At 45.8% G+C, this 15,567-nt stretch overlaps 1 protein-coding gene across 4 annotated transcripts in view; it reads right to left on the reverse strand.

Moving 5' to 3' along the window:
* Positions 1 to 1,557, reverse strand: part of KIAA0040 (KIAA0040 ortholog) — a 43,466-nt gene extending 41,909 nt beyond the window's left edge. For 2 of the 4 annotated variants that reach the window (XM_042924659.1, XM_042924660.1), the window contains exons 1-2: positions 1,462 to 1,557; positions 1,019 to 1,284 (exon numbers count right to left, since the gene is read on the reverse strand). In XM_042924659.1, the coding sequence (XP_042780593.1) occupies positions 1,019 to 1,284; positions 1,462 to 1,523 (328 nt within the window). In that variant the 5' untranslated portion in view covers positions 1,524 to 1,557. Of the gene's footprint in view, positions 1 to 1,018; positions 1,406 to 1,461 lie in introns of those variants that run through there. The other 2 variants (XM_042924663.1, XM_042924661.1) reach the window with 2 other exon arrangements.
* Positions 1,558 to 15,567: the final 14,010 nt, after the last annotated feature.

Below are 15,567 nucleotides of genomic sequence, written 5' to 3' on the forward strand. Positions count from 1 at the left end.
CTTCAAATTAGCTTCAGATTCTTCCAAACTTTAGCTGAGTGAATGAACTGCACCAGCTTTGAAGGAAGGTGCTGCTGACATGCTCAAGTGCATTTACCGGCACCACCTCCTGTCCCCCCTTCCCCTTCCTTATTGAACAGAATCCGAGAAGCAGTCCTGCAAGGTAGCTAGAATGCGGGCCGCCAGCATTCTTTGTGAAATTAGGGCAATTCTTGCCTGCTTCGGTTTCCCTTTCGGTTAGGCAGGACTGCTGTTCCCACCAGCAAAACATCTATAGTTTATTTAACTCAATCACTACACAATGTATTCCTGCGAAGCTCTTGGAAATACTAGGGAAACAGGTCTTTTTGTGTCCTTTACCTTCATGGGTGGTCTGGGGGGGATGGGGTGCTGGGAGTAGGACCATTTAGAGACTCAAAGAAATTAGGAAGCAATCTGTGTCACAGTAAATCCCCTGGAGGTTTGGAGACTAGCAGCCAGGTTCCCACTCCACACCTGGCTCCACGCCATATTTTCGTTTTGGCCAGTTTCTTAGCCCCGTTGAAAATTTGGCTTCACTTAGCATAATTTAGAAACATCTAAGCGTGAGTGCGTTTTAGTGGGTTTCAGGCCTTGACTTTTTTTTCAAGTAGCAAATAGAATGTCCCCGGTCCCAAAGCTCCTACCGGCAGCTTTGTCAACTGGAGTAAGAGAACTCCACCCCAACCGCCACCCCCAACCCATGTGGACTCAGCCCAGAAGCAGATGTCAAGCTGCTGAGAATCCTCCCAAGAAGGGAAACAAACTAGAATCGAAGTTGTGAAGGGCCAAGAGGCTATTTAGAAACGATCCTGGAATCTCCCTGATCTCTGGGGCTGGTCTCCTCCTTGCAAAGAACGAAAGTGAGCGGGAAGTTCCCTTCCAAACAGAGGGCAACTTAAAACACACACACACACACACACACACACACACACACACACACACACAGTCTGACACACACACACACAGTCTGACACACATACACAGTCTGGAGACTTACCTCGCAGTCCACCGGAGGGCTTCCTACAGGCGCGGTGGCGCAGGGGTCTGGCGCGGCCCGTCTGACAGCAGGGGTCCCGGCGGAGGTCAAGGTCCCTGTGCGGAAGCCCGCCCCCCTGCGGAGCCAGGTGCGGCGCTGAGGGGTAGGTGGGGGCCGGGCGCCGCGCGTACCTGCCCTCACCGCGAGGAAAGCCCCCTGTGCGTTCTTTGCCCTCCCGAGTCTGGAGCCTCACATTTCTGAGGTTTCGCTCCAACTCCGTCCTGCCCCTGATGTCAGAGACACAACTTCCTGAATCAGACGCGCCCTCTCTCCCGCCGCCTGGGCTCGGCCCCAGCTCCCCGCCCGGGGCCCACAGACCGCTGGTGCCCTTGGACTCGGCGCCCCCGCCCCGACGCGCCCTCCCCCCGCGGCCCCCGCCCCGCCACTACGTGTGGGTGCCCCACCGGTTCCGGAACACGCCTCCTACGGGACGCGCCGCTCTCCTCCAGAGCCGGTCCCCAGTCATTTCTCAGACGCACCAGGTTCCCGGGGACTTGAGAGGATTCAGGGATTCAGGGGGGGTGGGGAACTTGGGCTGCTGTGAAGACAGCCCAGTGTTGCCTAAGGGAGCGGCCTTCTTGGAAGGGGGGGTGGAAGGCATCTGGGAGGGAGGCCCTGGGACAGACTGGGTGAAGGCTCCCATGCCTTATCTGGACAAACAAAGCAAGCGGCTGCCCTAATCAATCGCTGCGTGCTTGGTGGGAGAGGGTGTACGCAGTCTTTGGGCCGCTCGATGAAGACGTTAAGGAAGACTGCACCATCACGAGTTGTCAGAGCAGAGATGGAGGGGGAAACTGCCTGCAGAAAATTCTCAGAGATTCCTCCCTCTCATCCTCAGTTGCCCTCCATCCAGTTTTTACTCTGACGTCCATGGGTCCGGTTTCGAGTACCTGGAACGCTAGAAAATGAAAGGGCCTATGCCAATGTTGGGTGAGGGACTCGAGACTCGAAGCTTCTGGTGACCCGTGGCAGGGAGCTTCTTCAGTGTCTCCAAGGTTACTGGGGGGCAGGCAGGGGACAGGGGTAATGCCAGGACCTGGCCCTGGAGGGGCCCTCTCTGAGTCATCTGGGTGAGTTTTTCCATGACATGTGCCTCAGGTGCTGTCCTCTTGACTGTATTTGCAGGTGCTCAGGGACCAGGTGCCAGGTGCTGAGCCGGGTTTTGCCCTCTACCTACTGTGCTTGAGGGCTGGTATTCATGTGGGCATTAAAATGACTGTTTTGCAGTTAACTATCTCCACTGAGGAACAAGAGATCCATTTGTGTGAGTACAGAGAAACCAAATGGCTCTCAGTTGAAAGGCCAAAGAGAAAACCCTGCCCTTTAGTCAGAAATGCCAAGAATGATTAAGGAAAGAGGGGGGAAATGTTTTCTTCCAATGGAAGGAGATTAGATGAGACTCTTTTCCCAGAAATCCAGGTGGAGTGAACTCAGTGTAGATCGGAACAGGAAGGGAGAAGACAGGTTCCAGAAGCAAGTGGGCTTAACAAGCAATTGGGTAGCATCAGCAGAAATGGGAAGATTGGGCTTGCAAGGTTGCTTGCAAGTGTCCAGACTCAGGGGCTTCCCTCAGTTGATGTGTTCCCCATGCTGTCAGAAGCTCCATCTGGAATCATACTTTGAGCCTGCAGATGTCTAAGTATGTAGAATTGATCCCTCCAACACTCCTGGAGATTACAGCCAGGGTATAGAGTCCGAGGGTATTGAGGAAGACAGGAAGGGGTTGGGGGGTGGGGCTGGTAGTGAGGCCTTGAATGCTGGCCAAAGGATTGGAGAATGGATATTTCCTTCCACCTGCAGGAAGGACACAGACACTGTGCCGGGAGGTTTGCACATATCATGGAATCTTTCACAACGCATTTAGGAGATGTAGTATTCTCCTCGTTTTATGGGGAGACAGGTTCAGAGAAGTTAAGTAACTTCCTCTGCATCACATAACTAATAGATACTGGAGCCCAGATTTGAGTTCCAGTGTTTCCAAACTCCCAGTCTGTCCTCTTACTCTATCATCCAGTAAAGGAGGAACTCGCCTTCTGGGAAGGAAATTCATGCTTGCACAAAGGTAATGTTCAGGCCAGGAATGAGGCCTTTGGAGGGAAGGCTACAGAAAAAGCTTTTCTGGATATCTAGAGCAATGTTACAGATTGGCTGTGGCCTGAGTGACGATTATTTAGGGTTGCCTTTAAGAAAAAACAGGAAGAAACTAAACAAGAAAAATGGAGGCAACTGACTTGAGCTGAGGGCTTCACAGACATGGTTGCCAATGGGAGAAAGAAAATCAGGGGCCTGTCCATTATGTGGTATCTCTGTGATATTTCAGTTAAACAAGGAAAGCCAACAGCTTCTGTGGCAGAGAAACCAGTGACTCATAGGTGAGCAAGATGGCGGACTGACTCACATTTGGTTGCCAAGGCTGCCCGGTCTGTTGAGGGACTGACTCTACTTGGAAGATGCAATCATGGCAGAAGAAAAGGAGTGGGCATCTGGCCAAATGTTCTCAGTCTGGGTGGATGATGTATCCCTTACTAAAAAGCAGGTTAGAGCACCCACATTCTATTTTATTCTCTTGGCAGTTAAATCCTAATTCTAATGAACTCATAAACGGCCCCAGGCAGCCACAGTGCTGTTACCTCTTGCTTAATCCTCATTATTTCTTACATTTTCCATAAAGATTTTTGAAGGTGGTCAAGGGGTTAGTGGGCTCTAAATGGAGTGAAACAGAACATTAACATCTAATTAAAAAAAAAAAAAAAAGAAGCCAAAATAAGCAGATTATGTGAAGTGAGACTGAAAATTTGAGTGATCGCCCCCTACTAAGTTTAGCACATCAGTATGTTGGGGACAAAAGACTTCCCTGTCTGTGCTGTGAAAATCACTGGGGCATTTAGTATATAGCCATAGCCTGCTGTGAACATGAGGACTGACTACACTTGCTTTTCTTTCTTGGCAATGCTGTTTTAGACAGGTTGACTTGCACTATTGGCCAGCATCAATCCACTTTGAGCTGCCTGCGGACACTTTCCCATCGGTTTGCAAATGCCCTGAGTCTAGAAGACGTGTCGAATATAATACGTTTGTATATTTGGGCTACCCCCAATGGGCATGTTCTTCAGGTATGGAAAATATTAAATTAAGAATCTTATCTTGCTCTCCCCTCCAACTGTGGTGTATTCTTGCCTGTGACACTTGGCCGAGGATCTAGAATCACAAACGGGGCTATAGAAAGTTACTGAATGCCGGCCTGGATGCTCTGAGGGACTGACTAGAAATCAGAAGGTCTGTTGACAAGGCACAGGCTGTCAGGAGGGAATGATCTGCCTATAAATGGCGTGGGTAAGATGAGCGCAGACTTGTTCATCAGATCCTGAAATGTAATAGCATCTTGGAATCACGAGAGAGGCAAGTTCAAGACAAGTCAGTGGAAATACTACACCACGCAGCAGGTAATGAATTTATGGACTGGATTATCTCCCAGAGGGGGCACAAGCTGGCAACATAGATGGATTCCAAAAAGGCTTGGACAGACGTGTGAATGGCAGAGCTGTAAAGGAGAACTTGAGGAGCTAAGATCTGCTCCATGTGGTTGGGATTTCAGGGTGGCCCTTACACTGTGCATATGCGGGGTCTTTGTGGACAACTGTCTTGGCCTTGATAGAGCTTGGACTTGAGCCAGTTGGCAATGCAAATGTTACCTGCCCAATTTTACAGTCTCTGTGGCCTTTACCTCACGAAGGCAGCAAAACCTTGTTCTTTCAACCTCAGCCAAGTATTTTCTGCAGATACTGTCTATTATTTTTAGTCTCGTGCGTGTTCAGCTTAATTATAGCCATTCTAAGAAAGTATTTCCTCTGCTCCCCTTACAGCCCTTTTAAAAGGCACTGCTTTTTCATTTTGGCTTGGGACTTCTAAACAGATTTAGAGAGCCTGTTTTCATACCAGTTATTATATTTACCTCTTGTGATTAGATTTCTGTTCAGACTTTCCCTTCTAAACTGTTGAATTCTGACATAAGTTAGTCTAATTATGAAAGCTCCTCTAAAAAGAGCAGTGACAATATACTTTTCTCGGGAACTCTTTTCAATGCAACACCCAAAATGTCTTCAGTGCTGCATCCGGGTTGCCAGGAAAAATGTTACTTTTACGGCTGTAGCTGCAAATCTTGGCACTGGGGAAAGTTTAGGAAATTCTTGGATGTCTCCCTTGATAATCCACATGTCTCCCCTTGCATACGTGTCCCAACACTGCATGCGCTTTTGTGCTTTCTTCAGTGCTCCTGTAGATTCTAGAGCTACAGCACCTTGCCCAACCCCTTCCATTACTAGGGCTGATGTGGCTGGGGACAGGTGCTGGCTTGGAAAGCACTTTGTTTATACCTCTGGGGCATGAAGGGGTTCTGTTTTCGTTTTCTGTTTCTGGTGCACAGCCCCTCAGAATGTGTCTTGAAAGCTATTTTTATAGCACTGTCTCTGGCTGTTGCAAACTGGCCAGCACTACCGTTCAGTGCTCTTTCTGGGGATTCAGCATTGGCTTTGTTCAAATGTAAGCAGCAGGCCTCTGGATTCCATTTTCCTGGTAGGGGTCTCAGGGCCAGAGCAGAGCCCCACAGAGTTCTCATTCTGCCTCTCTTTGTGGTTGCCCTTGTCCTCCGCTCTTCTCTTGGGGACAGGTTTACGTATCGATTTACTGAGTGAGCCCATTATGTGGGTTTCATATAGATTTACATGCACTAGATAAAACATTTCTTGTCATTGTGTCAGCAAGACGTCTGGGAAACCCCAGCCTGCCCTACCCAGCACATTCATTCTGGCAGAAGTTTTTGTGAAGGCTGAAATTGTTTATTCCTCTTGCCTGGAGGGCCCATAAAGTAACTGTGCCTTTGAAGTTTGCTTCCTTAAGTAGCTCAGTGACTCAGAATGTCAACTTTGCCACCAACAAACTTCCTCTCCCTAGGCTGACTTTTCCATAACAGGTAAAAGGAAGGGCTGGCAGAAATATATAATAATATGATAGTCTTCATTTACCAAGTTGCAGAAATACACTCATCCTTTCTATTTTAACTACCATTGACTTACTGCTTTCTTTGTGCTAAGTAGGATATGCACATTGCCTTCAAATTTTGCACAGCACTATGAGATACTATAATACCAATCTAATAGATGACATCCAAATTTGGGATTTGGAAAGTTAAACAATTTTTTCAAAGATCAGGTAGATGGTAAGTAGAGATTCCAGTAAACAGAAACACATTTATTGAGTACATACATGTTCCCAATACCTTGAGAAACATGAGATATACAAAAATGGATCAGTCCCTAGTGTGGTGGAGCTTAACCTAGAGTCAGACCTCAGCCCAGAACTTTCTGGATTCAGAGCTCCACTGCCCCCCACTTTAATCAACTGGACAGGTTGGGGAAACAGCTTCTGCATCTGTGGGACAAAAACAAATGAACTGATTCTGGGATGATAGCAACAATAATAATACCTTGTTCTTATATGCACTTTTCAGTTTATAAAGACATTTCACATGTATTATTTAATTTCACCCAATTACTATTAGGAGGGCAGGGTGGATGGGAAGCTAAGGCTTGAAGAAGCCAACTGTGGTTGCCCACCATAGTGCATAATTGGACAAGAACCAAGGTGTTCTGGCTCCTCCGTCAGTGGTGTCTACGTTGTTGTATGTGGGATGAGTGATACATTCCAGGAACATTTCTTGGTGGAGTATAACCTACTGGTCATCTGAAAGTATCTAGAAGCAAAGCCTAACATGATGAACTCAAGCAGAATCTGGATATCTGCCTTGGAGGGAATTCCTGCCCTTGAAAAAGCATGGGCTACGGAGTGCTTCTCAAACTTTTCCACCAGGGTGTCCCTAAAGGGTAGGAAATTGTTGCTTTAGGAGGACATTAGTTAATATCTTGTGGCTTCATATACACTTGACACACTTTTCCTATACCTCCAGGGATGTGCTCCCACCACCCCACAGTTTGAGAAGGACAGGAAGAGGTGACTTATTAAGCTGTGCTCTAACCAACTGAGCTAATAAACACAACTTAGTAGCATTTCAGCCATCCATCCAGCCATGGGCAATTGTTTATGGAGAATGTATTGTGCTAGGTAGGCACTATGAAATGGTCCTTAAGGAATTTACAATCTACTGTAAAACTGACCCATGAAATGATTAGCAGATCTTAGAAAATTGCTTATAATGAAGTGCTAAGTTTTAACATTTGGATTTAAGGGAAGTAAGGGCTGGAGCATTCATGGAAAACTTTGTGTGATAGGGATGGGTTGGCCAGAATTTAGGAGATGCAGAAGAATCTGAAGACAGCAAAAGAGACTGAAACGTTTCTCGGTTGAACCCAACATGGACAAAGGTTTAGAGAAGGAATAAATGGTAGGACTTTTCTGTAAATAACATTATTTATTTGATGATACTTTCTCAACCTCTCTTTCTCTCTAATGCAGAAGTGTAGGGAAAGACTCAAAGTGTGAAGGAGAAAAACAAAATATCATCTGTAAACCTGGTGACCAAAGATAACCAATGTTACATTTCGATATGGGTTCTTCTAGTCTTTTAGCAGAAGATCAGAATTTGTATGTTGGTAGTTGGGGTTAGTGCAGATTTGGAACAATGGACAAATCACTCACAAGTTAAGCTGGTGGCCTTTTGTAGGATTTATTGCAGCGTAGAGAGACTGAGAGAAGGGAATCAGAAACTCCAGCCTGGTAGGAGGCCATTATATACTTTAGCTTCTGCCTTAGTAGCTAACTAACTAGCTAACTAGTTGCCTTGATCAGTGCACAGCTCTCTATCACTGGAACAAAATTCAAGTAGAGGCTGGGTGACCACCTGGCAGAAGTGCTGAGAAGGGGTTTCTATCTCTGGAGATGTAGTCCATATGATCTCTTCCAACCCCAAGTTCTAGGGCTCAAGTTTTTTTTTGTTTTTGTTTTTAAATTTTTTTAATCTTTATTTATTTTGAGAGAGAGACAGAATGTGAGTAGGGGAGGAGCCGAGAAAGAGAGAGACACAGAATCTGAAGCAGGCTCCAGGCCCTGAGCTGTCAGCATAGAACCCGATGTGGGGCTTGACCTCACGAACCATGAGATCATGACCTGAGCCGAAGTCGGACGCTTAACCGACTGAGCCACCCAGGCGCCCTTACACTGTTAACTGTGGAAATCCATGTTCAAATAGACTGTGATACTCTTTCTTATGATTGGACAATTGCTTTGCTCAGTAATGTTGTTGGGTAACAAGGTAAATATTATTGGGAGGTAGAAATCAACTATCTTTGTGGTTCTTGTATATTTTAGCCTTGCTATATGTCTTGCCATATTATTTGAGAGCTACCTTTAGATGAGTGGCCTTTGAAGAGAGCTCCTTACCCCTACCCAATCTCTATTTGCCTGAGTCCCAGCTCAGCCACTGTCTCCTCTGAAAACATCTTGACTCTCCAAGACTGAGGAAGAAGTGGGTCTTTTGTATTCTTTTTTTTTTTTTAATTTTTTTTTTTAACATTTATTTATTTTTGAGACAGAGAGAGACACAGCATGAACGGGGGAGGGGCAGAGAGAGAGGGAGACACAGAATCGGAAGCAGGCTCCAGGCTCTGAGCCATCAGCCCAGAGCCCGACGCGGGGCTCGAACTCATGGACCGCGAGATCGTGACCTGAGCTGAAGTCAGACGCTCAACCGACTGAGCCACCCAGGCGCCCCAAAGGGTCTTTTGTATTCTTGAGGGACTCTGTGCTGACCCACGTAGAGCCTGCCCACAGTAATGAAATTACCTGTTTATTTGTTCCCCATTGCCAGTGAAGGAAGCTCCTCAGATGTAAGGCCACATCTGGGAGGCTGCGGAGGGGCTCCCCAGTCATGGAAGAGCATGGCACCCTTCCTTGCGAATTTCCCTCTTTGTGAGTGCCTGAAGTGTTGGCTTCTTTCCTTCCTCAGGACTGCAATTCTATCTCCTCACAAAGGGCTGAACATATAGCTGGGACTGTGCATGAAAAGGGACACAAGAGGGGAAAAAGAACATAAATAAAGGCGACATGGGGTCAAGGTATGGCCTGGCTAAAGAGATTAGCACAGGCAAAGAGACTTTCTTCTGAAATCAGATCAAGTGTACCCTTTTCCTAAAGCCTCTGTGACATTTATTCTAAGAAAAGGACCTTTCTACTCCTCCTCTGTGGCAGCCTTGAAACTAACTTCCTTCTTACAACATCCATTCCTGTTCCAGGGAAACAGAAAGGAGGAACTACAGCTACTATCATTCTCCACCTTCCCCATTAGGCTTGTCCTTTGTCAAGTTCCCCATGCTGCCAGCTGTCAGAGAGAACTGGGCAGGAGAAAACACTGCAGGCTCATCGAGAATTCTGGGCACAGTGGTTAAGCCTGGACCGTGCTGGAGCGGTGCTCCTATGAGATTTACACAGGTTCCAATGAGAACCTGAGTTAAGACGAAAAGGTCTCTACTTAGAATTGAGCTTACACTCCTCTGATGGAGTCACTAGGCAACAGTTTTCTGTGGCTCTAAAAACCCATGTGGGTAAAGGATTATTTATTTCTATATATGGCCAGAAAAGAGCCCAATCACAGGCTGGCTTCCTGGTTGACCCTCTTCAGTTTTTCCAGACCTGCAGACTCCAGAGACTTCCAGGCTGGACATTGGTTTCTGTGTCCTGTGTGTAATTGGGCTCAGCAATGGAAAATTTGGCTCCCAGTGCGACTGCCCCCAGTTGTCCCCATCCCCCACCCCTCCACCCTTGCCTCTTCTCCCTCAGAATGCTGCAGCTAAAATGCAAATAATGAAGCTCTCACAGCTGCAGCCCTGCTAAAAATAGAAAGTTTGTTTATTTTTATGTTCCTGAAGCCCTTTTCCTGCTGTTGCTGTTGTTATGAGCATAACTCCCAGGCAGGAATGGGAAGGACTCTGTGTGCTGGTCACCAGCCAAATGAATTCTGTCCTGCGTTGGGGGCTCAAATTAAAGCCTATTCGGGGGCCAGAGGATTCGGAATCTGTCTTCTGTTTTGAGCTTCTCTCTTAGCTGACACCTGCTCTCCAGTATTTGGAGTGCGGGTATCTCGGTTTTTAGATGATCTGCATGAATGTACTTCCCTTTCAGAGACAGCCTCCCCTTTTGTTATGATCTACTCATGGGAGTGGTGTGGGCAGAGGAGAGGACACTGAGCTAAGAGGCAAGAGACCTGGGTGACCTTGGGCAAGTCACAACCTCTCTGACCCTCAGTTTTCTCATCTATAAAGTGGGGGTAACAGAAAAGTTCAAGATACCTGCAAATGATTTGTTTTCTACTTTTGTTAAACAAACCCAGGCTTCTCAAGGGTGTCCAAGAGGTAGATATTCCCTTTGCCCCAAAGGGCTTTTGAGTGCCCCCTCTCAAAAGGAGTGAAGGGGGAACGAGAGAGCAGTACGTGCAGAGGTATGTTTGGATATTTCTTTTGAGATCTGAACAAAACAAACTCCTGCTGAAATACAGGTGATCTAGGCTAGAATAGAGAATCCTGGGTTAGGATTTGGCAGATGGAGGAAAGGGCTCTTCAACATTCTGTTAGCCTGCTGTGGCTTTTGGAGTAATGACTACCCTGCTGTGCTCTTATCTCCCTTCTGGTGGTGTGGAGCCGTTACTGATAGTCATCTCCCAGTGGGAAGGGATCTCTACTTGCTCAACCAGGATCACTTGGTTTATACCACACACGTGGAGCTTGTCACATGGTTTGTAGACAGTGTCCTGGGGTGTCATCATTGACACTTTCTCCTCAAAGATCCTAACAGCTGAGGGCACGGCTGTGCTGGGTGCATTTTTGACTCATCTGGAGCCACTGTGGCTACTGTTATTTGCTTGTGTTTTTTTGGTGGGGAATCCTGGCATACTCAGGGCTGGTCTGAGGGCCTGCGTCACACTGGGCCCTATATTCTACAGGCTTCTCTGTTGTAAGCTTCTCTGTTGAAATAATAACTTTGGCTGAATGAAGTGAAAAAAGAATTTATTTAAATAAAATTTTAATTAAGTTTTAAAGTTAAGTTAAAATTAAATTAAATTTTATTTAAAATTTAGGGGCTCTGCCTGGGGCACCTGGGTGGCTCTGTCAGTTAGTTAAGTGCCTGACTTCGCTCAGGTCATGATCTCACGGTTCGTGGGTTCGAGGCCTGTGTCGGGCTCTGTGCTGACAGCTTAGCTGGCTTCAGATTCTGTGTCTCTCTCTCTCTCTCTGCCCCTCACCCTCTCACGCTCTGTATCTTTCTCTCTCAAAAATAAATAAACATTAAAAAAATTTAAAAAAATAAAATTTAGGGGCTCTGTGAATTGGATGAGTCACGTTTTTGGGTTAATCTTTCACTGAATTCAGCATTTCCTTAAGTTTTGAACCAGGTATATGTGAATTTATTACTGTTAGAAATCATAGATGTATATATCCAAAAAAACTTTTTTTAACATTCTATTTTATTTTTTGAGAGACAGAGTACAAGCAGGGGAGGGGCAGAGAGAGGGGGAGACGCAGAATCCGAGGCAGGCTCCAGGCTCTGAGCTGTAAGCACAGAGCTCGACGAAGGGCTCAAATCCATAAATGCAAGGTTATGACCTGAGCCGAAGTTGGATGCTCAACTGACTGAGCCACCCAGGTACCTCCCCCTTGCCCCCAAAATCATAGATATTTTTAAGTCAGTTTCAGTTATTACAGACATTTCAAAGTGTTGTTTATGCTCATTACTACTTCTGGGTAAGGGTGGTTTATTAGACCCTACCACTAGATTTATTTAATGTACTAATAAAAAAAGCACACATATTATGCTATCATATATTTGCTTTAAAAAAAAATTTCTAACTATTTTTCAGTATTCTTGGTTATTATATTTTGTGCATTTAGAAACATTCTTCATGTGCTTCATAGGCTTTGCCAGCCCACCAAAGGGCAGTGTGGCACACAAAAGGTTAAGAAGTCCCTGACCTGAAGCTTGTTCACTAGCTCACAGCAGGATTGGCTTTACTTGCAGGGCCCTACACGAAACGAAAATATGAGGCCTTTTAGTCAAAATTTTGAGAATTGGAAGATGGACAGCAGAGCATTAAACCAAGCACAGTCCATGCTGAGCCTGGGCCCCTGTGCGACTACACAGGTTGCTGACCTGTGAACTGGGCCCTGGTCCTAGAATTTCCAGGAAGGTCAATGGGTTAGACTCAGGGGCTGTTCAGCCAGGGGAACTATCCAAATTGTGCTGGAGAACTGGTCTGCTCCTGCTGAGCACAGATAGTTGTCCCCATGCCACACCAACAGTAAATGCTGGAAACTGCCCATGGGTCTGTCGTAAACTGGATGGAGCTGTCTGCATTGCCAGAAGGGATTCTGTGTGAGTTCTGCTTTTTCATATGATTTGTTTCCAATTTAAGTCTGGACTGGATGTATATTACTGGTGGAGCCTAGTTCATGGTCATCCCTCCGGTTGCTGGGAGGTTAGTAAGCAAATATCTATCATTGCTCACCTCCATAGACCAGCTCTGCCTCTTAGGGAGAAGGACTCCCCCAAAATAGAAGGGATTCAGATGCTAAGTGGCCAAAAAGCATGAGAATGTCCTTGAGAATGCCCACATTATCAAGGGTAACCTGACTGCTGGGTACTAAAGGAAGATCATGGGCTGGTAAGAACATGTGGCCACTTCTAGGTATATGAGGCTATCTGGGAGAGAATACATACTGAAACATTTTAAATTTCTGAGACATTCGAATGGTTGCTAGGTTAATAAGGCAGAGTATTTGGAATAGAGATTATTTAAGAAATGTACAACCTATGGGGGTAGAACATAAAAGCTTGGGACTGTCACCAATCTTCTCTATCTGCAAGACCAGACAAGACTGCCTTCCTGCAATGCCAGGAAGAATGGAGGGGCTCTACACTGTCACACAAAGCAAGGTCTAGTTAATTTAAGAGTTTCTTGGAGATAAGAGACAGCCAACATGGATATACTTAAAGTTGAGTCAAGACAAGGGGAGTGAGGGTTGCTCTAGAAATGAGCCTCTCTGTGATGTAGCATGATAACATTCTGTGGGGCAGGGGCTGGGCCCCCAAGCCTCAGCTTGTGGATCCTTGTTTCCCTTCTCACTCTTACCAAAAGCAACTCACTAAGTAAGCGATAGGATGTTCTGTTTCCCTATCCCCACTGAGTGATGGGTGGGTTGTTCTTTAGAAAGTAGTGCAAGGACAGAGCTACTCCCAGAGGGCCCGACAGGAGCCTAGCAGAAGACAAGCTGCTCTCTAGAAGGGTGATGGAGGGAGAGAGTATAGCTTGATGTCCAGGTGCTAAGCCATCCGGCAGGTCCTCCAGAGGCCAGCGACGTAGGGAGCCCTACTTGCCAACACGGAGGAGCCCTCCTTCCACCCAGAGGGACCACCTGTAACAATTTCCCTGAGGGATGACAGGCACTGCCTGTGGGGATGTCCTGAGAAGGAGTAAAGGGAAATAAATGCCCCCTCCCCAACTCCTGACCCACATCAAGCGCTCTACATCCATTTTGTCCTTTTTTCCCAACATGTTACCTAGAGGGGAAAGGAGTTAGTCAACCATCTTTGGTTGATTTCTAGTAAAAAGCTGGAGATTTTTGTCTTTTAAATATACTTTTTACTGGGGAGAGAGAATAATAATCTCTAATCTTCCCACTCATCAAACAAAAGCTCCTCAGCAAAGAAATCTTGACTTACCATTATTATTATTATTATTATTTTGCTACTTCAAAAATAAAGTTTTGAATAAACTCTGGAATAATTTTAGATTTACAGAAACGTTGAAAAGATAAATACCTTTCACTCAGTTTTCCCCTAATGTTAATATCTGATGTAATTATGGTGCATTTGTCAAAACTAAGAAATTAGCATTGATATTACACTATTAACTGATCTAAGGAAACTTTGGGCCGTTTTTTAAAATTAAAAAAAAATTATTTATTGTTCAGAGAGAGAGAGAGAGAGAGAGAGAGAACGAGTACGGGAGGGGGAGAGAAAGACACAGAATCACAAACAGGCTCCAGGCTCCAAGCTGTCAGCACAGAGCCCAACGTTGGGCGCGAATTCATAGTCTGCAAGATCATGACCTGAGCCGAAGTTGGATGCTTAACTGACTGAGCCACCCAGACATACCTGATCTAAAGAATCTTTGGATTTTACCAGTTTATTCTCCGATGTCCATTTTTGTTTGTTTGCTTTAGGATCCAATTTAGGATACCATGTTGTTTTGGGGAAACTTGAATTTGAAGAGGAATTTTAAAGTGCCCATGGAGGGTTTGACCCAGGATAGAAATGGTTTTATTTGTATTTTCCCTCATTTTTCTTACCCATGTGCTATGAACGTTAAGTGTTATCTTTGTAAGTTTTTAAAAAGTTTTTTTAAAAACTGATTATTTATTTTTGAGAGAGAGAGAGAATGTGAGCAGGGGAGGTGCAGAGAGAGAGAGGAAGATACAGAATTGGAAGCAGGCTCCAGGCTCCGAGCTGTCAGCACAGAGGCCGACGTGGGGCTCCAACTCACGAACTGTGAGATCATGACCTGAGCCGAGGTCGGACACTTAATCGACTGAGCCACCCAGGCACCCTGAACGTTAAGTGTTCTTTAAAGTTTTGTGACTTCGGTGAACCCATAGGTGCTTCCCTGGGATGTTAATGCCAGACAAGCTGAAGCAGTGTGAGGATTTTGGAATGAAGATGCTGTTAGGATGTAAAATATTGTGGTCTTTGGAAATTTGGCATATTCAAGCCTGTTTCTTTCCCCAGGTTCTAAGTACTGAAACACGGTTGCTTTCCACATGGACTTCTACCTCATATTGTCCAGTCCCCTGACGTTGTGCAAGTTTGGGCTCAGAGTCTTGCTTTGTGCTGAGGGGAAAAGAGACTGAGACTGAACGTAGGTGGGGTATTGTGGGAACTGAATTGTGCAACTGGCTTCCCCGGGTTAGGCTATCCATTGTTCATAGCACCAGGCTTGTGCTGGCGGCCATTTCAAGTCATGGAGCGTTTTATGATATTTGGGCTTCTGCTTATTGATTAGGCATCCTTGCTAATGTAGTGTTTTCTTCTGAAATGGAACTAAAAATGACATTATAGTTAGGTATTCTTCAGTCTATGACAGATCCCTGTTTGTAGTCTACTGGTCTGGGCTCGTGGTGCTTTTGGAAATCTGTAAAGTTTCAGGAGGGGGCGGAGTCCCTGACATGGTTACATGGAACTGAAATCCCACAGAATATTGTGGGTATTAGAGCTATTTATGAGGTTTCATGGGATAGATTTGGCATAATCGTAAGTGCTCAACTGATAATTTAGCCCCCCATTCCCAATTCTTATCCACCATAATATAGAAAAAATTTTTAAGTTTATTTATTTATTTTGAGAGAGAGAGAGAGAGAGAAACAGAGCACATGAGAGAGGAAGGGGCAGAAAGAGAGACTCCCAAGGAGGCTCCGTGCTGTCACTAGAGAGCCTGATGTGGCGCTTGAACTTAC

This window comes from Panthera leo, chromosome F3 (genome assembly GCF_018350215.1).
Source record: "Panthera leo isolate Ple1 chromosome F3, P.leo_Ple1_pat1.1, whole genome shotgun sequence".
Taxonomy (NCBI): Eukaryota; Metazoa; Chordata; class Mammalia; order Carnivora; family Felidae; genus Panthera; species Panthera leo.